The following is a 27,313-nucleotide window of genomic DNA, read 5'->3' as shown; positions in this document are numbered from 1 at the left end:
CAAATGTCAGCTATCATCACCATTACTGTAATTATTATCATCTGCATCCCACAGCCTCTACTGCAGAGACTAGCACTGAGTGTGGCGTTCATGAGAAGCTCAATAAATTTCTTCTGCTGTGGCTGACATTTATTGAGTACTTTTTACATTTCAGCCACTGTGGTATGCACTGTTACATGCATCATCTCATTCTGACCTTTAGAATTGCCTTATAAAATGGGTATCATTGTCAGTTTCTCTCTTTAGATGAGGAAAACAAGGCACAGGATGGTACCTTACTTGTGAAATATAACAGAGATAATAAGAACACAAAGGAGATCCAAGCCCAGGCTTTTGAATCCAGAGTCGATGCAGTTCACTATTTCCCTATACTGGTGAAAGTGCAGAGGGGAGGCAGCCACCCTTTGGTCCTCTGTTCATGGGTTCCTGAGGCCCAGTCTAAGCCACCACCACATCCATGTCCCTCACACCCTAACACAAAAGCATCAGAGCTTTTTTGGGTTTTTTTGGTGATGAAGATTGGCCCTGAGCTAACATCTGTGCCAATCTTCTTCTATTTCATATGTGGGATGCTACCACAGCATGGCTTAATGAGCAGTGTATAGGTCTGGTCCCAGGATCCGAACTCACGAACTGCAGGCCACTGAAGCGGAGCAAACAAACTTAACCACTACGCCACCATGCCAGCCCCAAGCATCAGAACTTTTTGTAGGTTCAAGCCTCCAGGGGAAGCATGAAGGTTAGAAACCTGCCTCTGAGTTTTTCTCTTATGTCATATCTCCAGAGAGCATTCAACTAAAATTGATGGCGTCTATGCTGTCTGCCAGGCACCACATTTCATTGCCTTGCTTAATCCTCACAAAAACTTAGGAACCACCAATAGGCCCTGCTCCTTCCTCAAAGAACTAAATGAGCCTTGAAACACCACAGGAAGTAACCTTCTTCCATCTGCCACCGAACGGACCAGTTACTTAAATATTTCTGAGTAGGGCTGCAAAAGCCTCTTCTCCCCACGTCTTAAAAACAAGAATAACAGCATTTAAACAGTCAAATCTAAGACACAAAATAGAGGTCATATAGGCTGGTCCTCCATCATCAATGACTTGGACCATGCCCCATATATATAGTCCAAGCCCAGAATTTGCACCCATTTCTTTCCTCGGAACTAACAACCTTGCCTGAACCACATTCCTGACAACCTACCACCACTGGCCTTATGTCATGTTTTTTGTCCTTTTGAATTTTTATTTAAGTGTAACATTATTTGATTTTTCATACCTGTATGTCTTTTCTCTCTAATTATTAGCATGCATGTTTTTTGAGGGACGAAAATTAACTGAGACTTAACTGAGATGATATCCAATAAATTTTTGTCAAGTGATTTGGCCCCTAAGCCCGAGACCAAGTTGGGAGACCATATATGCTTGATGCTCTTTCAAAGAATGCGTAAACCTTCACCATTACATTATTAAGGAAGAGACCTTTGGTATTTAGATTTGTTCTGGATAATATAGGTAGAATCTCATATCATGATGTTGCCGATATAATAACATAGCTCCATGTCACTGACCTTCTCATGTATTTGGGGTCACAAAATACAGCTCAAAACTGGAGCGATGATGTTATTTGGATTGCAGAAATAAGGTCACTGGTGACATCTCATCAACAGTCTGTTTATTCCTCTCAGCATACAACAAGCTGTCACAAATCAGCTTGTTTAACCTCACATCTTTACGTCACACCTGTATGTAAATATGCCTTGAACAGCACTTTACAGCCACTGTGTCATGTGATTCTCACAAGCTTGGGCATTCACTGCTCTCATGCCATATATTATTACCCTGTTTCTAAAGTATGAAAACTCAGGCTCAGAGGACTCACAAACTGGAGATCTCACAATCTTCACAAAGCAAAAAATCGGCTTTGAACTGGGGGTCTTGAACCCACCATACTTCCACCACACCAGGGCTGCCTCCTCGTGTTGGTCCAGGAGCACACCGTTCCTTAATATGGGGTCTCTTTTTTCTAGTTCTGCTTCTTTCTAGCCATGTAACCATGAGCAAGTTTTTGACTTCTTCTTCACCTTTAAATGGTGATAATAACAGTATCTACCTCAGAGAGTTGCTGTGAGAATTAAAGGAGATATTGCATGTAAAGCATTGCACATAGTATCTATCTTTAGGAAAGTACTTAATAACTGTTAGCCTCTGTTATCACACACTGCTAATGGGTGTTAGGAGAAACAAGAAGCACCACCCTTGGGGGTCTCTTCCTCTTCAAACACTTTGTGGTGAGAATCACAATCCTTAATCCTAAAGCTTTAACGAGGAATGAAAGCATACTCCAGCACCGCAGAATCTTCCACTTGGAAAGACTTTTCTTGTAATGCAAAGCAGAACAAGAGCGTAGTTTCAAGGTGACATCCATACATGTCAGGACGCTCTCTCAGACACAGATTCTCACTTCCTTCTAGACCTGTGCTGTCCAAAACAGTAGCCACAAGCCACTTGTGGCCACTGAACACCTGAAATATGGGAAGTCTGAACTGAGACGTGCAGGCAGTGTAAAATGCACTTCAAAATTTGAAGACAGTACAAAAAACATAAAATAGCTCATTAACAGTTTTTTATGCTGATTACCTGTTGAAAAGATAATATTTTGGTGATAATGGGTTAACTAAAACATACTTTTAAAAATATGTTTCTAAATGGGTTAACTAAAATATGTTTTAAAATTAATTTCATCTGTTTCTTTTAGCTTTTTAAAAATGCGGATGCTAGAAAATTTTAATTAGACACGTGGCTCACATTATATTTCTATGGAATAGCACTACTCTAGACTATTCTGCATGTACACCAAAAGGCCTCATTTTGGAGACGATTTCAGAATTCAGTGCTCATCAAAGCAACTCATGCAAACAGACCAGCAGTCCCCACCTGTTGTCCCTAGATCCCCAAGCATCAATGGTGATCAGCAAGCTCTATTCAATATATTAAACTATATGTTTATCTACAATTAGGCCATCATGCTAACATTTAATAAATATGGCTTATGTGATTGACAAAAATTTTTTCAAAACATGACAGGAAAAGAAACATCAATGGATAAATAGAGCAAGGATGTGATCAAGTAATTCAAAACAGAAAATGCAGGCAGCTAAATACACTTCCCAAACCAAACTTATTAATAGAGAAATAAAATAAAACAAATTATTTTCAATTTATCAACATTAACAATTCAATTCAATAAGCTTTTACTAAGCCCCTAAACAAAGACTTTTTAAAAAATTCTCAAGATATGATACATATTAGGATTTTACCTGTGTAAAAAACAAGGCATAGAAAAATGACTAGAAGGAACTATGACAAAAAGTCAGAGTGACTATCTCCAGGTGACAGGATTATGGATTTTTTTTTTACTCTTCATATTTTTCTACTCTTTATATAATTTCTACAATGAACACATATGGCTATTTTAAAAAATTACATTATCTAAGTAATACATGTACATTATAGAAAAATTAGAGACTAAAGATAAGCAAAAAAATGAGAATTGTTATTTTAATAATCAGAGAAAGTAAACAAAATGAAATAGAATTAAAAAATGAGATGAAATAATAAAGCACTTCTTGGCTGTGAAGAGGTTCAAATTTTAAGACTTCTCAGTAAAAACACTTCGTCTTTACATAAGGCTTTCAACTTACCAACTTACATAAAGCTTTCCAACTTTCCAACTTACAGTATTTTCTTACAATTTTCCGAGCCTCAGAACAACATAAGGAACAGAATATCTAACAATGGTTATCGCTGGATAATGAGACCATGGGGAATTTCTGGTTTCTTTCTTTTTCTTCTCTTGAGGGGGACAGAGTGGGGATTACCTGCATTCCTAAATTTTCTACAGTGAACATGTTTTATTTATGTAAGGAAGAAAAGCAGTTAATTCCAGGGAAAATCAGCTGTAACAAGTTGCAGATAAGGAAACTGAGGCTCAGAGAGAACTTATGCAATTTGCTACAAAGTGGATGAGCCAGAACTTCAAAACTCCTCTTTTCCCAAATCCATAGCCTTCCCACCTGGACCCCTTGGTTATATAGACACCATAAGACTCATAAATGTTCAAATTTAGACCTGACTCTTGGATAAACCAAGATCAAAATTATTACAATGCAGGATGGGTATAGATAATCCTCTTTTTGGAAGAAGTCACTCATTTAATGCATTACAGCTGGAACTGTGTTAGGCTTCTGAGAAAAGTAACCTGAACTTGACCCACGCCTTTTGAAATTCCCATACTGCAGAGCTGTTTCTGAGGGTAAACAGGGCATTTTACTTGGCCCATCCAGCCATAATTCAGCTTAAAAACTGTAGAAACTCCTGCGTTTCAATGTTGGTATTCAAAACACATGTTTAGCTGGTGGAATTTAAATAAGGCTCCATGGCCTCATTTTTGTTAAGGGCAATTCGTAGTTTTTAACCCAATAGCTTTGGGTCCAGCTTACCTTTCGGTCCCACATAGCAATTGATTTTCATAACTGCATAAACTGGAAATCGCCACTTTGGAAACACGCCCATTCTGAAAATTCTCCTTCCTCCTCTAGCCATTTCCAACTCGAAGTAAGATGGGACTACCAAACACTCTTCTGGTCATACAGCACCTTCCAACATCAAGCCCACCAAGAGTAAAGTCTGCTCGTTAGCACCTAGCTTTACGCTTGTTCATGTTTTAAAGTGCACTCTGGCCACACTGCTGGACACACGTGGGTTTCTTGGGGAGAGGCTTTCTCTCTAATTTGCCACATATGTTCCTGGGCTGTGTCCTCGTTTGCTCCTTCCCTCCTCTCTGTACCGTCATTTGACATGTTCTCAGAGAATGTCAGTGACTCTGACTCTATTCTAAATAAAACCAAACCAGGAGGTCTTTGTGGTGGAAAATGCTCAATGCATTTTTTTAAGGAAAATATGAGAGATTTGGGAGATTGGTCACACCACAGGTTCCCTCCATTAACGCAGGTGACTGTAAGCCCCCTGCTCTGATGGGAAGGAGGGTGGCTCGTGCTGATGACTGGCCTGTGAAGAGAAGTCAGCAAGCATGCCCTGTGGAAGGAGGTCCACAGCATCTCTGGCTCTGACATCATCTCATAACAAGATGTTTTTGATCAGCCTAGGACAAAAGGGTGGGGTCAAACACCATCATTTCATGCTTTTATAAAGTTTCTATCTACATATTAAAAATAAAATTATCGCATTCATAGATGAATACAATATTAATAATAAACAGTTACTCCTCTTCTCTCTGCTTCTGGGAAGCTGGTAAATCAAACTCCCTACACTGAACGAGTGAGATTCAGCCAAGATAAAGGGCAAAAGGGCAATGGACAGGTGGAAAGAAGAGTGCTTTACTCATTGAGGAGTCATTTTTAGCCTTTTTCCAAACTGATACTGCCTGAAACATAAAAATTACTCATTAAAATGGTCCTTATCATCTTCCATAACTGAAACATTCTGCTCAAAACAGGCTGTCCCAGGTCCCACCTCCAAATGTAAGCAAACCATAAGACACACTGAGGCCCACAGCCTGGAGCTGTCAGCAAGGTCAAGTTTGCTCCTAAGTCTTCCAGGATATCTGGGAGAAAGGATATCCAGGGGACTTTCCTCCTGGAGCGTGGAATACTTCATCAGTATTCTGGCCCTCCTGAAAAAAACAGAGGTGGGCAGAGCATGGGCTGGACATCAGGTGTGATATATAAATCTGATTAGAACTTCACCAGTTAAATGACACCAAGGAGAAACTTAAATCTTTGCCTGCACTGCAACACACAATGGTCAAGTTTACACTCACGGGAGACGCAGCGTATGGCACAGAGGTCCAGCACTCCCAAGCTGGTACCTGTACTCCCAAGCTGGTACCCGTGACTAAGTTCCTTTAACCTCTCTCTAAGCGTAGGTTTTTATATCACAAATCCTCATACCCTAAAGTGGGGACATGAATAGTAGCCATCCCTTGGAACTGTTGTGAAGATTAAGGAGGGCAACCCACACAAAGTGCCTGGCACACAGTAGGCACTCAAAGGGTTAGTCCTACTGCAACCACCACCATTTCTGCTTCGCTATTACCTGCTAAGGGTAGAGATGGAGTTCTAGAAACTGGAAAACCAGAGCTAGTGTCAGAGAGAACAGGTTTTAGTTTATTCTGAATCTATTAAAATATACAGATCATATGAACAAAAAACATGAAGAGCCAATTTTCAAGATTAAATAAATCTAACTAGTAAACTGTCCTCCCCCCAAAATTAACCTAACTGATCACTGCAAATTAAAATAAGGAGTTAACGCTGTCTATTAAATTAGCAAAATTTTTGTGATTATAATGACTAATATTATCAAAGTGCAGTGAAACAGGCACTGTAATATTTTTACAAAGTTAGCTGGTATCAGAAGTCATTAAATTTCCAACACAATTTACCCAATAATTTCATTTCTAAATGATGACTCCTAAAGAAGTAAACCAAAATATGGAAAATTTGATGTGCATGATGATGTTCATTAGCTTGTTTATAAAGAAAATGATGGGGCTGGCCCCGTGGTCGAGTGGTTAAGTTCGCGCGCTCTGCTGCAGGCGGCCCAGTATTTCCTTGGTTCGAATCCTGGGCCCGGACATGGCACTGCTCATCAAACCACGCTGAGGCAGCGTCCCACATGCCACAACTAGAAGGACTCACAATGAAGAATATACAACTATGTACCGGGGGGCTTTGGGGAGAAAAAGGAAAAAAAAATAAAATCTTTAAAAAAAAAAAAAGAAAGAAAATGATGTAAATTCTATACTTTATGAAATACTATACAGCAATAAGGATGATTATAAAGACAACTAAACATTGTAAAAAGAAAAAAAGCCTGTGATACAATACTATCTAAAAATAAGCTAAGATACTAAATTGCATACGTGATTATAATATGAAAAAATTTAATTTGTATAGGAGAAATGTTAACAGTGGTTGTATTTTAAGCAATTTTTTAGCATCTTTAGTTTCCACTTTTGGACATAGGGACAGATTTCTTTGGAAAACAGACACGCGTTTGACTAATGTACTCCAAACTACTTTGATGACAGTCAGATCGTCCACAGGTATTCATTCACGCGTTCACTTCCATTAACAGTACAGACTGCATAAGCCAAGTCACTACTTGTGGTGTGCACCATTTCCACAAAGTGAGTCAGAATTAATGTCCAAATGCCTGCTTTAAAAAAAAAATAAAAAACAAACAATTTTCCATAGAACAACTGTCCAATTCTCACCTTGTCTTCATTTATATCTGTTTCCACCTTCAGATTGGAGGAAAAGGAAGATGGAGCAGGAACAAAACCATGGCTGGCTGACGGTCCCTGGAGGTCTCCACTGGCTACCTCAGTAGGGCGAGGTCACCTTAGTCTCTCCATCTCCGCCAGCCTCATGAGCTCACCCACACAAGGGCCAAGGTGGTGCAAGTCAACCAGGCCTCTCCATGGGATTTCCCAAGAAAGGAGCCCAAAGTGCTTTAAAATAACCCACCACACAGCTCCATCTTTAGCAGACAAGAGCAGGTGAGAGAATTTGTAAGCTATGGTGAGTTAGTAATGAAGGCAAGAACTCCCAAGTTCTTAATTCTCTTATCATAAGCTCTATGCTCTATCGCTCTGGTCTCTTTGGATCTTTCCACCTCTAGGCAAAAAGTAGTGAAGTCTTGACAACATAAAGGGTTGGACCAAACCATTGAATATTCGCAACACTGAGCCACTTCTGCAGCACAAGGCAAGGAGATGGACTCAGAGCCCTCTCCTTCTTGTCCAGGAGTCTATGATGTATTGACGCAACAGCCTGCAGCTTTCTACACCATCACTATTAATGACAAACAGTAATCCTTTAAGCACAAGGGAATGTGTGAGCGAAATTAAAAGGAGCCCTGCTGCTCTCTTGAGTCAAAGATAACTTGAACATCACACACTGCTGAGTGTCAGATCCAACCCTTGGAGTTTGGGCCATGTTGAATGTGTCTGAAGCAGGGCTGGTGTGGATGCAACTTTGTTTACCCTGTCAGCCAAGGGCTGCACCACTGGAGCCATGCTGGCTAGCCATGGGCAGGCTCACAAAGGGGCCTTGTAGCTCTGGGCCCAGCTTCAATGGTCTGTCTGTTACGTCTTCTGGGACATTTTGATGTGTCACGTCAATCCAGCTGCCAAGCCTGGCAACCAGCTCAAATCCCTCAAACATTTCTTCTTCTTCTTTTTGATGTCACAACTCTGAGATAAATGACACTTTCCACAAATAATTGGGTAGACCTCCAAGAAGTGCTTCCCTCCTCCCCTTAATATACCTCCTACCTCATATCACACCTAGTGCCAAAAGACAAAAAGAAAATGATATACTTCATGCATTGCCAATGAACAAATAGTAAGGCCAAAGAGAAGGACAGAGACCTCATTTGGGGATATTTTCACCTTCTATCAAGCTCCGGAAGCTGAATTAAACATTCAGGAAAAAATGTGAAATATCACAAATCAAAATCTAATATGATTCTGGGATAAAGATCATGGACTATTTTAAACAACCCTGGTAAATCAATGCAGTGCAAATACTAGACATTTGAAGACTTTTTTTTTCTCTTCAAACTTTATCGTTTTTGAGTTTAAATTTCTCCTTCGGCTTAAGGAACTATAAAAGGGTAAAAAGAAGAGCCCCCGGGCCCCATCTCGGATGCCCCAGTAGGGTCAGACTATGCCCACCTGAGAAAGAACGAGTTCTGCTGCCCGTCAGAGATCTAAAAGCTGGTACACTTCTCCAAGCCGGCATTCCCAACCTAGTGCAGGAAAATGGGTCAGCAGCTGGGAAGTAAGTGGCAGACAGTGTGTCCAGATGCTGGTTTCCCCCGAGACAATGCTGTAAGGTCTCTGAGGGTAGGGACCATATCTTGATCTCTGAATCTGGTACAGGGCTGCGCACAGTACACACTCAGTAAAGGATGTTGAACCTATCGATCAATCAGAAGAGGAATTATGGCAATGGAGGGAAAAGATTTTGATGGTCAGGATACAGCTGCCTCAGAGTTGTGTACTGTGGAAATTTATTAATCTCCCCAGGCTTTAGTTTGTCATCTGCTGAATAAGGGGGTGGGACTACATGAATTCTATAGTCCCTTTAACTCCTCTGTTCTAGCATTCAGACTACATTTTCCTCTAAAATCTACAATGAAGAAAGACTCTATAAAACCCCATGGTAATAATATGTTCCAGGAGTTTGGACACTCTCCACAAAGCCAGCCAGGAAAATTGCCGCCTTGCCTGGCCACTAGGCAGAGCTCCCAAGGACGGCCAACAACGGAGGCTCCTCCCCAAAACTCATAAATCCCCAGTTGCCTTCTGTTACATTTGGAGAAAATCCCCAGTTGCCCTCTGTTCTTTTTCACTCCACAGATTTTGGCCAAAAAGTGGCTTATTAAATAGTATACACAAGAAAAAAAAAAACTGATGACAAAAAACCAACAAGCCTTGAAAATAACAAGGGCTAAAAACACAATTGCTGAACTTTGAAAAGCCGAGTCAAATCTCTAGGCTTGATAATCACCTCGTTACCCCATACTCTGGGGGCGGCTGGTACCTCAGGACAGCCACTTCTGTTCTCGCAGGCTGAGGAGCAGGGTAAGGCTTGACCATCTCATGGAGCATCCCAGGATGCTGGTCACTGTAGTAAAGTCCATGCTCCTGGGTCTTGCTGACTGGAGACATCATTTGCTTGGTCTTGAAGGGGTACTCGGGTGGAGGGCCCCGGGGGTCCAGAACTTTACCTGCAGGCTGGGCTGGGGAGGGTCCCCCCGCTGCCTTGAACCCCTTTCCATTCCCTGAGCCAGGGAGGTGTTGCTTGGCACCATTCCTCTCCAATGACAGCTGCATGATTCTCTCACTGAGGGAGCGGACGTGGCCCTGCTTAAGTTCTTTCAGCGCCTCATCCTTATGCGCCTGTCCACTATTGGCACGGTTCACCGTGGGCCTCCCCTCAGTCCGGGCCTTCTGACTGGTGCCCCCAGCCATGTAGTAACCATGACTTACAGCCCCCTGCTGCTGCTGTTGCTGCTGCTGCTGCCCCCTAAAGAACTGGGACTGTGCTTTGGCCTCCTCATACGTGGGCAGTTCCTCGTTATTCTGCTGAGGCTGCGTGGACCGGACCTGTTTCTCCATCACCGTATTGTCCACCTGGTGTTCTTGACCCTGCGGTTCCTGGCGTGCCGACTGGTAGACCATTTGTGGGTCTTCTTGAGTGAGGTTTTCCGTGGAAGAAAAGTTGTTTGTAGGGTGGGCTGGTCCTGCACTCCCTGTGGCCTGGTGCTGAATGGCCAGCAAGTTCATGTTCTCGGTCGGGGTGCCATACCGCAGTTGCTCCTGGATCAGCCGCTGCAATACTGTTCCAGCTGCCGCATCCTCGGAACCTCTCATTTCCACCTCTGAGATCCTCAGGAAGTTCGGGGGGTGGAAGTTACCAAGAGGATCCTCAACTAAAAGATAAACACAGGAAAACAGATATCAGGCTGTTCCACAGGAATATAGGTCTGGACGTACGTGGCGAATAATTAACATTCTAACTACAGTAGCCTTTAACGACAAGATTTCAAATACACCACCACCTGAATTTACCCTGTAGCTTCCCAGGGAAGCGTTTCTCCAGTTCAAAGTGTCTCCATACTGTCCAGTCCCTTGCCTCCTGCTTCCTCCTAGACCTTGCTCCATCCTTCAACTCCTCCCTTTCCTTCACTCTCCCCACTGGCCCCTTCTCTTCCTTATATAAACATGCCAAGTCTTTCCCATCTTAAAAAAAAACACAAGCAAAAACCAAAACCAAACAAAGAAACCAACTTTTCAGGGCCCTACCCATATCTCTAACAGCCACCCTACCTCTCTCCCTCCCTTCTCTTCTAACTGTCCTCAGTAAGCAAGCTACGCTCACTGTCTCCACTTTCCAAATGCTCCATCCACTGCCCTCTCTACTGCTCTGATCAGTAACCAGGCCCAAGGAGAATTTTCCAGCTCTCATATTACACACCTAACCATTCTGAAACATTTGGCATGCTGATCACCCACTTCTTAAAATGCTCTCTAACTCGGCATCATCCAGGTCCCCCCTCCTCCTGCCTCTCTGTACACTCCATATCTGGCTCCCTCCTCTCCAACTACCCCTTAAATTCTGGTGTTTCCCACAGCTCTGCCCTGAGCACTCTTCCATCTTCACTCAACAGAATCTCAGGTCATCACATCCGCCACACATCTTCAACTACTGACTCACGACCCACGCGTCTACAACCACCAGCCGACAGCCCCTAAGTCCCTCAAACTCAACATGTCTTCCTCACCTCCCAAGGCTTACCCAATCAAACAGCCCCTGTATCCCTGCCTCGTCTACTCTTTGCCAAGTCAGAAACCTGGGAGTTTCCCAAAATTCCTTGTTCTCCCTCACCCCCAACATCCAGTCAGTGACTGCTTGTCAATTCCACCTCGGAAACATCTCTCCCAACTCTCTTCTTTATTCCCATGCCAATCTCCCAAGTTTTTTATTAATAACCGTATACAACCACAAGAACCATCTTTGAAGTGCATATGATGTGCCAAGTATTGTACTAAATTCTCTCCACGTTATTTCATTTATTACACATACAATCGTATGAGGCCTTTATTAATTCCCCCATCTTACAGATGAGCAGAGAGATTTAGAGAAGGTAAGTCAGAGGTCACAGAGGTAGGAAGAGACAGAGCCAGGATCTGATTCATTCCACAACAAAATCCATGTTTATTCCGCAACATTACAAGCCCTCAGCATCTCATACCCAGGCCGTTCCAACAGCCTCCTTATCTATTTCTCTGACACTAGTCTCAGTCCCACTTCCAAACCTACCCCTCAGATCTCAACCTATCCTCCACACTACTCTGAAAGATTGTTCAAATAGGAAAACCTAATCACATCACTCCCCTGCACAAAATTCCTGAACAATTAATTATAGGATGAAACTGACATTTTATCACACAGAATAGCAGGTACTGCTTTACCTAGCCAGCAACATTTCATGCCACCCCAACCTGGTCCTTAATGGCAACCCCTTGGATTCTAAGCTCCAGCAATACCTAAGAATATATAGTTCCCAGACACGCTGCTCTCTCCGGCCTCTAGGCCTTTGCTCGCATTCATCCCTCTGCCTAGAAAGCTGCATCTCACCAGGTCCTCTTGGGAAATTCCTAGACATGCTTCAAGTGATAGCTCCAAAGCTACCTCTGAGTAAAACCTTTCCTGCTGCAGCCCAGCAGGCCTGAGCCCTCCTTTTTTCCTATGTCCTCGACTTCACTGTGCGTATATATTTCCATTAGAGCAGTTACCACAATAGATGGCAAGTATTTATTTACATGAGACTCTAACCTCTAAAAGGCAAGGATCATGCCCTCTCGTCTGGGTCTCGCTAGCACACAACCCAGTGACTGCATGTAATGGGGGATCAAACATTTAACCAGTAAAAGAGTACCTACATGAGATCCTGAAATATAAAACTTACCCCATTTCACAATAGTACTAGTAAATAGTGTATTGAAGATATTATATAGCATTATCATAGTAAAAATTCTGCCACTTACTACTGGCATAACCTTGAACAAATCATTTCTCTCTTTTAGCTCAATATCCTCACCTAGAAATTGAAGGAGCTGAACTAGATCATCTCTAAGCAGCCTTCAGTTCTACAATTCCATGCAATGATGGCTCTCTGTTTTTATATATACCCAGAACACATCATTTTCCCCCAAACTGTCTTCCTTCCCCAAGGCTGCCCTTTTTTTCTATAAATGGCATTTGCATCATATGAGTCATCCAGATAGAAAGTTCAGAATCACTTTGGACCCTCTTGTCTCCTTTGCTCCCTACATTAATCAACTGCCAAGCTAGTTTTCCTCAGTCCACAGTGAAACGAGAAAAAATAAAGGTGGTGTGATATGCTTACAAGATATACACATACACATATACTCACACATGTACATGTGTATATACAAAGACACACATCATTAGGTTGCCTGCCCGTTTTTGGCAAGGGCTGTCAAGGATTACATCCCTCTTACTCTTTTCAGTATTAAATTAAGAGAAAAGGTGACAGTAGATGACACTTTTAGTGTCCTTGCAAAAGTAAAGACTGCAACCCTAGCTTCCACACCCTCAGCCACTCCCCGGGTCTGGCTTCCCTAACTAGTTGCTTAGATCTCCTGAACAGCCTCCTAACATATCTCTTGCCTCCGGCCTCTTCTTTCAATCCACTGTGTATTCATTATCTGTCCTCCTCTACTAGATTTCAAGCACCAGAAGGCAGAGAGTTTTACCTGTTACATCCGCATGCTGTATCTCCAGTGCCTAGAACACTACCCTGATACACGAAGACATTCAGGAAATAATTGTCGAGTAAATTAAAGAACTTTCCCAACTGGTTCCTGAAGCTCAACTCTGATCATATCACTTTCCCTGTCTACTCCCAAAATCACAGCTCTGTGACCGCCAGCAAATTACTTGGCTTCTCCGAACCTCCCTCTTCTGTGAAATGGACAGACTTCATATCTGCCTCGTAGGACTGCACGTGGAATAAATTCAAATTATTCCTTACCTTCACAGAATGTATACTAAAACTGAGATATAAACCCAAAGTTCAATAATAAAAAATTTTAAACAATAAAAGCAGGTCATTGAAAGTCCACACAAGATTGCCAAATAACTGGAACAAGCGATGAACAACTCAAGGAAAGAGAGATCAGTGTAGGTTGAACGGGGCCATCATTCACTCCACGAATACTGCCAACCTATTCTATTCAAGCATCCTGACAGGTGCTGGGGTAGGAGAGTCAAGAGGACAGTCCTGACCTCAGGGTAACCCATCTGAAAGGCTTACTAGAACAAGCAAATTCAAATAAAAATCAACATTTTTGAGTAAAACTTAAATAAAAATTAAAAAAATATATATTTCCAAAGGAAAATGATTTTTTAAATGAATAATAAAAGGAATGGGGGGTGTCTCATTGAGCATGAAAAGTACTGAATTCCCTTTTCATAAGCATATCTGTCAAGAACCCTGAGACCTCTCCCGGAGGTGGTTTTAAAGATTCCCTCATAGTTTTACCAATCTCAAAAGCCCTCAAAAATAGGCAGGAAGTTTTTACAAAAGAAGCAGTTCCCTCCCTACTATAGCTTTGAATTTTTTCTGAACTTCTGAATTCATTACAAAAAGATAAAAAATGAAAGCAGAGAAGGAAAAAAGAAATGAAAGATTCTGAGAAAGAAGTGTTCAGGAATTGAAGAACAAGCAGGGAATAAATGGTATAATTCTGAAGTTCCTACATACTTAGGGACCCTCTGTTGAGTTATATATTATAGTAAAATAGTCTATTAACACCATAGCACAAAATTAAAAATAAGGCACCTACCAATAAAAAGACAACCAATAATTCAATATGCTGATTTTTAAAATGAGGATAGAGAAAAAAATCACGCAAAAGAGCTAAAAATGAGAAACATAAGATCATTTTAAGTTTCCAAGACGAGTGCCAGCGAAAGAACTTACCAACTTTTTCCCTAATGCTACCGTTTGCCTCCACCGTCAAAGCAGATGCTTCATGCCTCCCAGAATAGAGCTGAAAGTCTGGGAAAAAGTAGTTGGGGTCTTCTAGAATTGGGACGGGACTACTGGGACTGTAACAAACAGGAGAGGGACCTGGGGGAAAAAAGTAAAGTGTATGTTAGCACCAGTAACATCCTCCACTCTCTCCTTCCTGCGTGACTCATGAGAGCCCATGAGGCATTCGCCCACATTTCAACTTGTGATGGGAGCTCTGTCTTTTTGATTCATAAAATTCCAAAGTTACTATTCAGAATTATCACAAGTCTAGCCACCCACCAAAATGACCCAGGAGGTCAAAATAACAATCTTCAAGCCACGCTGAGTACAGGCACAGACACTTTCACACAGCCCAGTTCCAAGGGTGGCAGCAGCACTGCCAACAAAAATCAAATCCTCTGAGGAAAACTGGACAAGTCACAAAGTTGGGAATGGGCAAGCTGGGGGGCAGAAAGGAGAGAGGTGGGGGGGGGGGCCAGAAAAGGAAAATTAAGATGGGACGAGCAGCTGACTCTTGGAATACATAAAAGATACAGAGAGGGGCGGTTATTTTGCCAGACCAAGTGTTAGCAAGAGCACGTCCCAGCCCAGGAGGCCCACTCAAAGGTTCCTGGAGCCTCATGTGGCAGCGTGGAGCTGGGGTCATGGGTTCTGGACCTCTGCCAACCACTGGCCTTTCAGCTCCAGTTTATCTGCTTCACACACAAACCAGAGTGTGCTTCCTGTTCCAATTAAACGTGACACTGTATTCAATCCTACAGTCACTGAACACGAGATACCACTACAACAACGCTGATACCACACACACACATCGTGGGAACAGTCAGCAGGATGGGTGTGGGCTAGCCTCCCTCTCTGCCCTGATTTCTCCATGTGGGTACCAAGTTTACGGCTCTTTTTGGCAAAAGTAGCTTAGTTTTCTCTGGGGAAAAAGTCATGTTATTTTTTTTAAATTAAAATCCTTGCCTAAAAGATAATTCCATTAGAAGAAAAATAACATTTTTCAGCAATCACTTCAAAGTGGTAATTTGAAATTTCTTACTAGGTTTGTTATCTACCCATGTCCCACAAGGCCAAAGCGAGTAGGAATTATTTTGAGGGGCTATAAGATGGGAATGTACTCCTCTCTGAGTTTCTCTATCTCAACACATGAAATAATATTTGTACGTGTGCTCACATGTATCATAGCACATCTGGACTAGAGAGAAAAAAGATTTTGACAACTAGAATATTTATCTTATAAACTTAAATAACGTAGTTGTGACATTCATCTTAAAATAAATATAAACTGAGTATGAATAACATTATATCAAGATCAGTCTAAAATTACAGTTCCAAACCTATGACAAGTATCTGTAATGATCTCTCTTTGGCCAACCTGCAAGGACTACCCTGGAAAGAAACTCAGTCCCCTTCTGGGCCTCATCCTCTACATCTGTAAATCTAAAAGTCTAGGGCTAAAATTAGGAACCAGAGATGGCCGAGATCCAAAGGCAAATTCGGACCTGGCTTCTACTTCAGGCAGGTGGAAAATGGTGGTGGAAAATTGAAGAACATACCACCCGGGGAACTTTTAAAATCCCAGACCTGGTCAATCAGAATCTCCAGGGACAGCGCCCAGGCATCTGTACTTCATAAAGGCCCTCAGGTGATTCCACTGTGCGGCCCAAGGGAGAAGCCCAAAGCCAGAGGGAGAACAGGGCACACAGGCAAAAAACCAAAAAATACAAAAACAGCTTTCTGCGCCCTCAGTCCCACTCTCCACAAATCAGAGTAAGAGAAGAACTGAGGACACATGGACTGCAAGAAAAGAAAAGTGTGGTGTTTTCTTACAGTAGAGCGGGGTCAGGAAGGGCATGTGCCAGCATATTACAACTTTGGGTGATACCAGCCAGTCACATGACTAAGAATTTTAAGTGATAATAGAGAGCAAACTGCTAATAAAACTGAGGCCTAACTAAGGATCTATATATATATAGGTATATGCACATGCATATAAAGGAGAGGAGTTGGGGGAGGTTGTATAGATACATGCTTTCAATATGGAGCTCATTAACCCCTGCACTAAGCCATTCCCAGCACCACAACACTGGCAGAAATTGCTTTTCCACACCTTATCCAGTAGCCTGCCATGTGAGAGTAGGTTCAAGGGCTCCAGGCCACAGAACACCATACAAAGAGCAGTCCTTGAAGGGGGCCCGAGCACAGAGGACACCAAAGATATGTCACCTTTCACCATTTTTTCTACAGGCCTCGACGTTATGAAAGAACTAATGCACTTCACACACACATACACACACACACACACACACACACATACACAAACCCATGCATTTGCCCATCCAGAGAGGATGCCCAACTACATATCAAAAGTCATTCAGACATCTTTTTTTGCACACACATTCATCAAGTTACATTCCCACTGCTGCCCCCACTCAGAGCTGAAGAAAAAGCCAAGCAAATGACCAGAACGGACCCTGCAGACAGACAGGCCAGGGTATCATCCACTCCGCTAAACCGAAAGACAACAAACTGAGCTATACCAGCACGGACGCACCCTAAAGGAAGCGTTTGTACTTCTAGCTTCCTCACTTGTAAGATAAGGTAGAATGACAGTAACGTGTATAACAAGGTCTGCATCAGATGGCCACATGGCAAAAACGTAAAAGAAGCCTCGTCCTTAATCCCACATGTCCATAATCCTTCCCTTCCTCTTCTGGCCCAGAATCTTCACTAGGAATGCCTACAGCACAAATTGAGTCTATTTTCTTATGCACAATGCAGGGTACATGATCTAACCCACAGGGTCAAGGATATCTGAAATGAGAAACTGGAAGTACACATATGACAGGAGGGGGAATGCTGTTTCTTGGTTAGCAATTCTCCATTCTCAGGAGCAAGAGTTGTGAGAAAGCACGGGGGACTCCTGGATACCACTCCTACCCAGGAAGCCCCTGCAAGGCCTGGCCCAGGGACTAAGTAACAGGGCAGGTCCAGTGCCAATCAAGGATTCTGCTGGCTCACTAGTATAATACGGACATGCAATTGCCTCTAGGGACTTCATAAAGACTATTTCCAAATAAGGTCCTCTTGATTTAGCAACGTGCAGTCACCTACTTCTTTCAAACCAGTACCCTGTCTAAGGATTCTCTCTCACATAGCTTTAGTGTACATGGGGAAAGTGGCAAAAGCAACGGAAAACAAGCTAAGGTCAGCCCTCTGCGGGGTCTCCCTCTGGGGAGGGGCAAGTGCAGCTCCTACAGCCTGGCCCTGAAGGAAAGCTAGAGATCTGTCTGTCCAGCAGACACAGGGTTCAATATTTGGGTTTCAATATTGAGGGTTCAATATTTCTGCCTTATATTGACTATGATCCATTTCACCAAGAACAGTTCCTTTTTCTTTACAAAATCTGCATGTCCCTTGTCAATTTTCTTTGCTTCTCTCTCTACGGGAGTGACTGCTTTTGGCTTGCTTCTAAAGCACTGAAAACTTCCTTCCCATTATGGTTTTATGCTGTTACTTTCTTTGTAACTGTCCAAAGGCCTTCAGGTAATTTGACTCTGAACAAGACTTCTTTTTCCTTATTCCAAACAGTAGCAATAACAAAGGGCGGCACTGTTGAAGGAAAAATGAGTTAAGGTAAACTGAAGTGAGTTTTCTGGGGGTGACAAGAGGCACAAGAACCCCAATGACCTGCTCATCTGCTTCACCTCCACCATAGCTCGTTACTTCCCCAAGATCAGATCCTGAATCTGTAAACAGGCCAACACAACAGGCTCAGAAATCTCCTTAAGGTGTAAACACTGGAGGACATTCAAAGTGCCACCCCACTATCACCCAACACTCACACAGCCGGGAAATCACCTGTCCTTAAAATCTACTTCCAGCATGCCACTCCCTTGCACAGAACTGTTTTGGCTATAGCTTCAAGTTCAAATTTTGTTTGGTTTTCAAGGCCATCTACAATCAGGCCCCTCCTTTAGCTGCCAACAATGTCATTGGTCCCCTCAGCATCCCAGCATCCCGTGAACCTGTCACCCTCATTTTCCAAGTCCTGGCTGGGAATGTCAGCTTCTAGCTTCACACTCTTCTCCGCATGTCCTTTAGAGTTCACTCCAGAAAGCTGACCTCCTCTAGAACACCTCCCCCCTACACCAGCCTTCCTTCCCTCTCTGCCACAGCAGTTATGATCTGACGCACACAACTCAGCATGCAGGCGTTCTGCAGCAGTCATTCCATAGAAGCTGGCGCACTGCCCTGGGTTGGGGGGAGGGAGCCTGAAGACAGGTACCACGTGTGTACTGGCAACTTTCTGCAACCAGTAGATGAGGTATACACTCTCTCACTACTTGCTAACTGATGGAGAACAGGGCATTATCCTCTGGGATGGTCTCACTACCAAGGAAGTTTTTTAAAAAAGCTGAAAGATCCCTCCAAAGCCAGTCTCTGAGAGTTCCCGATGATTCGTTGCCCCTTTCAGTTCCGCCACCTGCAGCTGACAGCAGCGCTTTGAGGTCTGCAGGCCAGAGACCCATTCCTCAAAGCCTCCACCAGCTACAAAGCAACTCCCAGGGGTTATTTCGCCAAAGTGCAAAACGTTCCGCCAGCTACATGTAATCCAAAACCTCTTAATGCATTTAAAAACAATCACGCTGTCTAGATTAGAATAACCTCCTATAACTTTATAACAGAGACTTTAGCCACAGCAACAAACAATTCTGTGGCTTCTACCTTCCCTTTCAAATAGCTCAGGAATCTGCTGAGTGTGCCAGAGGCCTCAAAGTTAAATGGAAGCAACCAAGCCTTCTGATTCTGGCAGAACCGGAGGTTTTTCCGGGGAGTGGAATACTGCTCAGGGAGATGCCCTAGAAACAAGGTTTAGAAGGGGCCCAGAGAACCCATGACCAGTACCTGAAAAATAAGGGCTAGTCTGTTCACAAGCCCTCACGTGAAACCAAGCCAGCTCATGTGGGTTAGCCAATTCACATTCTGGGAACCCGAGATCTGAGTGAAGTAAAGACAGGTAGATCACGGCACCCTCCTCTATGAACACCTGCATGCAACACACATCTTTAGAAAGGAAACAGGAATCTCCACCACCAAACTGAAAGCTCGCACTGGAATATGCTTTCTCACCCTGTTTCCCCAAGAAACCAGCATTTGAAACCCGAGATGGAGATGGGGAAGGGGAAGGCGTCGGGGTTGGGGGGGCAGTTTCCAAGGTTCCCAACCCCTACATGGTATGGTCTTCCTGGGCAGCAAACTTAAATTCTAATCCCTGGACCAATCCATCTATTATAGAAAACAAGTGAAATAAATACACCAATATCTATTTAATTTAGACTCTCTCAAAGTGGAATTAATGATGAATAACCTTAAAGTTGTGTGAAGTTTAACTCTGTAATGCTTATTTAGAATATCTGAGATATTCTCAGTGTGAACCCAAATGCAGAATGTACGCTTAACCTTTCAAGTAACAACTGAGTTCAACAGGACACTGAGCTAGGAGCTATAAATACAAAGAAATGAGTAAGACTGTCCTTGGCCTTAGGATGTTATGATTTGGTTCTGGAAACCAACATGCACCCAACTACCCAAATTTCATCACAGAGTAAGCGCCCTATTAACGAGACACAAAGCTTTGGAGGCCCAGGAGTAATTCATTACTACCTGTTGATGGAGGAAGGTGATACAGAGCTGAAATGACAAGGAGAAAGAGACATGTGAGCTGAACTAGAAAAAAATGAGGAGGATGTTAATCTGCTGCAGGGTGAGCAGAGGGTGCTAATGAGGAAAGATCAGGCCAACATGGTATAAAGGAGGGGCATAGGGACTGAGTCATGAAAGTGTTTCGTGTCTTTAAGGAATGGAGAGCTCAGTGTAGCTTGGGTATGGGTAAGGAGAAGGATGAAGCTATCTACAGACCCAGAATCCACTAGGGAGCTTATTAAAAGCATTAGTACACTACCTTCATAACACTCCAGAACTGGAAAAAAATTTAGAAATTAGGTGGTTCAACTTCCAACTATCACCTACCATATTCCTGATAGTCCATCACCTCTAGTTAAATACTGTAAGCGTTAGGGAACCCTGACCTCACCGAGTAAGCCTTGGGGCCACGTTCTACCTCCCTCTACAGAAGCCAAAAGGTCCCCTCCCTGTTCAAGCAGTTAAGACAACCCAGGCTCAGTCAACAGAATGGTCCAACCAAGGACTTTGACTCTTGAGGAAATGACACAAAGACAAAGGGTGTTGATAAATTATCTGTGGTAATGCTGTCATCAGGAGTCCAGGCACAGCAGCGGTGTCCATGATGGCCCCATCCTCACAAGACAAGTAGCAAACCCCCGGCTGGGTTCCCCACGTCTCTTCACCCAGGCTCCTGCCCACTTTCTGAGCCTTCCTATTAATGTGTGAGCTGCCCAATATACTTGCGATAAATTCCTCTTTTGCTTTAGTTCGTCAAAGTTACTTTGTGCTGCTTACAATCAAGTACTTCTGATAGATATATAGAGATGTACATTTTTTTAAAAAATTAATTGTTCTGACCCCCATTCTAAGAAAATAGCATTGTTTGTATCTTACATACTATATGACTTAGCACAATCTGCCTTGAATTACAGTATCTCGTGTCTATTGCCCCAAATATCCTTTGCACAAACCCTAGACAAATGTTTGCAGTTCCCCCAAAGTTTCTTCCTTCTGGAGCAACTTTCTCCCCTTTTGAGACAAGGAAACTCTTACTTTGGCACATATTAAATAAATGCTAAAATACATATACTGGTTATATGAACATCTTTCTTTTTCTTTCTTTGCTTTTTTTTTGGTGAGGAAGATTGGCCCTGAGCTAACATCTGTTGCCAATCTTCCTCTTTTTGCTTAAGGAAAATTGTTTCTGAGCTAATATCTGTGTCAATCTTCCTCTATTTTGTATGTGGGATGCCACCACAGCACAGCTTGATGAGCAGTGTGTAGGTCCACGCCCGGGATCCAAACCGGCAAACCCCAGCCCACCAAAGCAGAGCAAACTTAACCACTACACCACCAGGCTGGCACCCTGCACATCTTTTGAAGCTCTTCTCTTGTGCCACTTCCTCCAGGAAGTGATCCACCCCTCCTCCCCCAATTTTTTATATGCCATTCATCCGGGCCCCCATGACATCCCATGCATATTTATGTCACCATACATTAAGCTGCCTATGTATTTAGGTTTTTTCCTCTCCCATTAACTCATAAGTTGATTAACAGCAGGGACCATGTCTTATTCATCTTTGTGTCTCCAGTTTCTAGCAGAAATAAGATCATAGTAAGTCTCAACAATCATCTATTGAACCAATGAATCATCTGCATATGTTCACAGTACTCAGCAGTTTCTAGCACATAATGAGCGCTCAAGAAATATATATTTATGGAATTAAGATATATTTTTAAATAACCAGTTATAAACATATTCTTAATTCTACAGAGCTTAGCTCAAAGGTGAGTCTATCTCTTTCAAATTAGTCAGGAGACCAAGGTTTGGTAAAAAGTACTAGAAAAGAAAAGAGAGAGAGAGAGAGAGAGAGAGAGAGAGAGAAAGCCATCTAGTGCTAAAGCAGGGTAATTACAAGTGTGCTGTGCTCCAACTCCTGCAGGGCCTTTGAACATGATGTTAGAAGTAACAACATCACAAGAATTTTGTAGTTTGAATACAAAGTCACATTTAGAGAAAGGCGCTCTTTCATCTCACTCCATCCCTGGAGGCAGGCGCTGAGCCCTGGGACTGTGCCCGAAAGGCAGCCCTTGGCTCGTACTTCCTTCACAGGTCTGGGAGCAGGAGCAGAATCGGGAGACCTCTGAGGGTATCCACTCACTCACCATAAAAAAAAGAGAAATCCTTCCAGTCCTTCCTGCCACACAGAGTAATGGCAAGTACAAAATGAGAGTAACCGTAATAAAAGGACTTCATCTACACAGAGGAAGTCATTTTTAAAATCTGGAACTTAACATGAAATCCAAAGATTACTTAAATATCTTGACTCAATACAGCAATATATCATAATTCATAGGTCATGTTGATATATTTGGTATTTAACTTATCTAACACTAGAAGTACCTGGATTCCGGAGATTTTTCCCTTAGATACGTTTTTTTTTTAAAAAGTACTTTATTAAGGTATGATTGACATGTAAAAAGGTGTACATATTTAATGTATACAACTCGGAGAGTTTGGGGAGAATTATACACTCATGAAACCATCACCATCATCAAGGCCATAGACATATCCATCACCTCCTAGGATTTCCTCCCAACTCTTTATTAATATTTTTGTGTGTGGTAAGAACATTTAACATAAGATCTATCCTCTTAGCAAATAAGTATACAATACAGTATTGTTAGTGACAGGCACTATACTGCATAGTAGATCTCTAGAACTTATTTACTTAGATAGGTTTTAATATACAGCCTTATATTTAATTAAATAACTGAAATTTAAATGACCTTTAATCACTCTCAGGACCACAAAGGTCTTCTTTTGGGTGGCCCTGGCACACGTTATGTTTCCAGCGAGAAAGAAAAATTATTACTAGCATGTAAGTACCATTGCTTAAACAGGTTTCTATCACTCTACACAGACAGTAAGTACTTAATATTTCTTCAACAAAGGAAAACAAACAGGATGAAAAGCCTTAAAATAAACCCCAAGACATAAAACAACAACACGAATGCATAATTACGTTCCTCAAAGCTGCCTCTCTTCTCCACACTAAGGAGAGAGAGGAGCAGTTCAGACACTTCCGGCCTGTCACCTGATTCCTCCAGCTATCCAGACCCTGGGTGACACGGAGATGCCTGTCAGGCAGCAGCATCTCACAGGGACTGGGGCCGTCAAGAGGCAAGTACATTTCTTCTTATCACACTCATTCACCTCATAAGTCACTATCAGCACACGAATGAGCTTCATAATTTAAAGCAACAAATATTTCCCAAGAAACTAAACATCCCTTTAGTAATAAGAGTATAAACAACAACAGCTACCGTTTATTGAGGGCCTATTAAGTGCAGGGATGATATAAAAATTATCATATTGAATGATGACCACCCTATGCCCATTTCGTAGACAGGGATATTATGCTCACAGTGCTTAAGCAATGCCCAGAGTCACAAAACTAGCCAGCAGCACAGCCCCTCCAACAGCAAAGCTCTTTTTACTGTGCTTTTCTGCCTTCCAAACAGCCTTCAATAATGCACACGATTCTAGGTCGTCTTTTCCTGCCTCATTTCTTACATTACTATTAGGGGAGTTTTAATGAAATGCCCTTGCTTGTGGATGATGAGGAAAGGTACTCATTAACTGGGAAAGTTTCCTTCTCTGCAGAGATGAAGCAGAAAAGGATCCAGAACTACTTTATTTACGTGATTTCTTATAAAAGCTTAGAGCAATAATAGCACACTGCTAGCCAATTACCAGCACACCAAGACGAAAGATGAAGCCACCCTTCCTGGGCTGTCCATTTGTCTCATGTTATTTTCATGACGGAGCCTCCACTTTAACAATGAATCCCATACCCGTGATGTGTCAGAGTCACTCGTGGAACATGTTAAAAAATGTCACTTCCAAGCTGCTATGTCAGACCTGTACCATCGGGATCTCCACAAGTGTGGACCAGAGACGAATTTTTTTGGCCGCACTTCACAGCTGACTTGAATGCAGTCAGGTTTGGAAAGCTTGTACTTCTCTGCCCTAGAAGCACTTACACAACACACGGACTCCTGAAAAGTTGTGGTAAACTGAAATTTTGTATATTGATCACATTTTAAGCCAAAATGTATTGAATTTGATAAATCCAAATACTGATGAATAAATAAAGGAGAGAATTTTTTTCTAAAAACAAAAAAAATCAACCAACCTGCGTTGACTCCTTTAGTAAAGTGAAGAAGCCTTTGTATTATCTGTTACTTTTCAATAAATTCAGATTTGAAGTCAATAGTTTGAGTGCCCCATATTTCATAATTGGTAACCTGAATTACTGGTAAGGGAATATGGGTATTTCAGTTACATCTAAAATACTGGTACACAGATACAATAACAAAGCGATTATACCAAAAAATACATCTAATTCAACATGATGAGAAAAAGCCTGGGAAACTGCCTGCCGCATTATATGATCAATGCTTGCTAAATCTGAAACTCAAAAATCACACAGCCAACTCCACCACAGTCACAGAAGACAAGCAGCTAGCTAATCACAGGGAAGGAAGGCAGAGAAAGTAACATTACTGAGCATGACATGGTACCAGCATTCTCTCAGGTAATCTCACATCTCTGAGAAGGAGGTGTCACTATTTCCTTTTTACCTAAACAAAAACAGGAATGACATGCTCTGGGTCACACAGCTCATAGCTCTAAGGTTGAAATGCCAACTCAATTTTGACTATTCCAAAGCATTCCACAATGCTTCCACAATTTAAACGATATTTTAAAACATCTAGATATTTGTGATAGTATTTGGGTTCCTTATAACTCCTATGAGTTACAAAGGCTCATGGGCCTGTGAATTTGATCAGCAGAAAACGCAGAATTACTCATAATTCATTCGTCCGTTCATTCATTCATTTCACAAAGACGTATGACATTGAGCATCTGCCATGGGTGAGATAGTGCCTGGCATGGGGACCCACATCTGAACGGCTAGTGAGGAAGACAGATGTATACAGCAGACAACTGCCCAACAGTGAGAAACGCAGTGACACAGACAGGCTCAAGGCAGCGGGGAGTGGCAAGCAGGGATGCCAGCGTCCACGTCCACCTCAGAGCACACACACTGGATCTAGAACTGTGCTTAGGGGCTACACTAACCTCTTTTCCCTCTGTGACTGCTTGTTTTGGATCATGGACACTCCTTTAAAGAATCTGTCAAGAGCTACAAAGCTTCTCCTTAGGTCTCGAAGAATGCACACACACACCAACTTCATGTACCATTTCCTGGAGTTCACTACAAGTCCCAGTGTAAGAACCCCTAATTTATAACCAGCCATGATGCCCAGAGGAAGATAGAGGAAAACACGCTGCAAAATAAGATTTTCTGGAGGAAAATCAACTACGGGCCTTGGAAAGGGGTAAATGGAAGTAACGAAACACTGCTGAGAATTTTCTCTGTGATGGGCAGTGTTCTGAGTAATTCACATTAACTCATTTAACCCTCGTAACAACCCTGTGACAATTACCCCCATGTCTCAGATGAGGAAACTAAGGCATGAGAATAACTCAACCTAAAGTCGCACAATTAGCAAAGGGCAAAACCAGGACTCTAGGCTCTAGAGTCTATGGTCTTTCCCATTATACCACGAGTGCTCGAACTTTTTGTTTTTAGGACCCTTTACACTCTTAAAAATTACTAAGGACCCACTGAGCTGTTGTTTATGTGGCCCAAATCTATCAATATTTACTGTACTAGAAATTAAAAGTGAGAAACATCAAAATATGTTAATTCATTTTAAAATAAAAATAAACCCATTATAAGTTACACAAAATATTTTTATGAAAAATAACAATTCTAAAACAAAAAGCAGTGAGAAGAGTATTGTTTTATAATTTTGCAAATGTCTGGCTTAATAGAAGACAGCTGGATTCTCATGTCTATTTCTGCTGTCAATCTACTGCTATCTGATTTTTAGTTGAAGTAGATGAAGAAAATCTGGCCTCATTCAACTATGTAGGTGGAAAAAGGAGGAGTATTTTAATAGCCATTTCAGATCATTGTGACTATTCCTCTTTGAAACTATACCAAAACTCAACAAGTGGCAATTTCTTAAGGGTAGTTGCAATGTGAAATATAAAACCGTGTCAGTGACCTTTTCATGGACACACCTCTGTATTCTATTACCTTAAAATCTACTGGTCCATCTTTCACATCGAAGGGAGCTTTCTTTACCAGTGCAGGATTTTGTAACATCACACATTAGTCATCTGGAAAAAAATGGTTCTCTGAATTATGCAAATCTTCCATACACGGAAACATTTCTAGTATGTAATATCATCAAAATCACATTTGTTAACATACCATGGATCGGAATCATCAGAAAAGTCTTCTATACATTGGGAAGCTGTCAAGCTCACAGTAGCAAATGCAAGTTTTCAAAAATTCTAATCTTCACTTGAAAGCTTGAGTTTTATTATTGGCAACAAATACCGTCCATTGTTTTTCTTGAAGTGACCAGCTTCCTTTATTCATTTTTGAGAAAGCATCTACCAAATGCCCAACTCAGAACAACCACAGATCGTCAGTTGTTCTTTCAAGGGAAAATGGTGCTCCACAAAGAAGGCCGCTGGTTAAGCTCGCGACTCGGTCACACAAGTGCTCTTCCTCAGTTTACAACAGAAGCACTTTCTGCACACTTCCCATTTCATCACACAAGACACTGAAAAGATGTACTTGAGGTTTGAGATTTAATAAAATTAATCATCTGTACTGCTTCAACAAGAACATTCTTAAGTGAAACGGCCTTTTTATAGTGTGGCCGTTGAGGAATGGACTGAGCGACCACTAGTACAGCTGGGTGCAACTGCCTTGACTCAGGCTAAGGCATCAGCAGTTTTACCCAGCATTGCTCCTGCACCATCAGTACAAATGTCAAGAGAGTGAAAAAGGTGCATATGTTTTAGTATTACT

General features: G+C 42.1%; 1 protein-coding gene across 27 annotated transcripts in view; it reads right to left on the bottom strand.

Annotated features, from left to right (window-relative positions):
• The window catches only part of AMOTL1 (angiomotin like 1), a 154,382-nt gene that overhangs the window by 57,881 nt on the left and 69,188 nt on the right, over positions 1 to 27,313 (bottom strand). For 10 of the 27 annotated variants that reach the window (XM_008513753.2, XM_070622903.1, XM_070622904.1 and 7 more), the window contains 2 exons: positions 14,607 to 14,756; positions 9,602 to 10,526 (listed from right to left, as the gene is read on the bottom strand). In XM_008513753.2, the coding sequence (XP_008511975.1) occupies positions 9,602 to 10,526; positions 14,607 to 14,756 (1,075 nt within the window). Of the gene's footprint in view, positions 1 to 9,601; positions 10,527 to 14,606; positions 14,757 to 26,527; positions 26,611 to 26,704; positions 27,063 to 27,313 lie in introns of all 27 variants that reach the window. The other 17 variants (XM_070622911.1, XM_070622921.1, XM_070622912.1 and 14 more) reach the window with 3 other exon arrangements.

This window comes from Equus przewalskii, chromosome 6 (assembly GCF_037783145.1).
Source record: "Equus przewalskii isolate Varuska chromosome 6, EquPr2, whole genome shotgun sequence".
Taxonomy (NCBI): Eukaryota; Metazoa; Chordata; class Mammalia; order Perissodactyla; family Equidae; genus Equus; species Equus przewalskii.
This window is presented reverse-complemented; position numbering and strand designations above follow the sequence as displayed.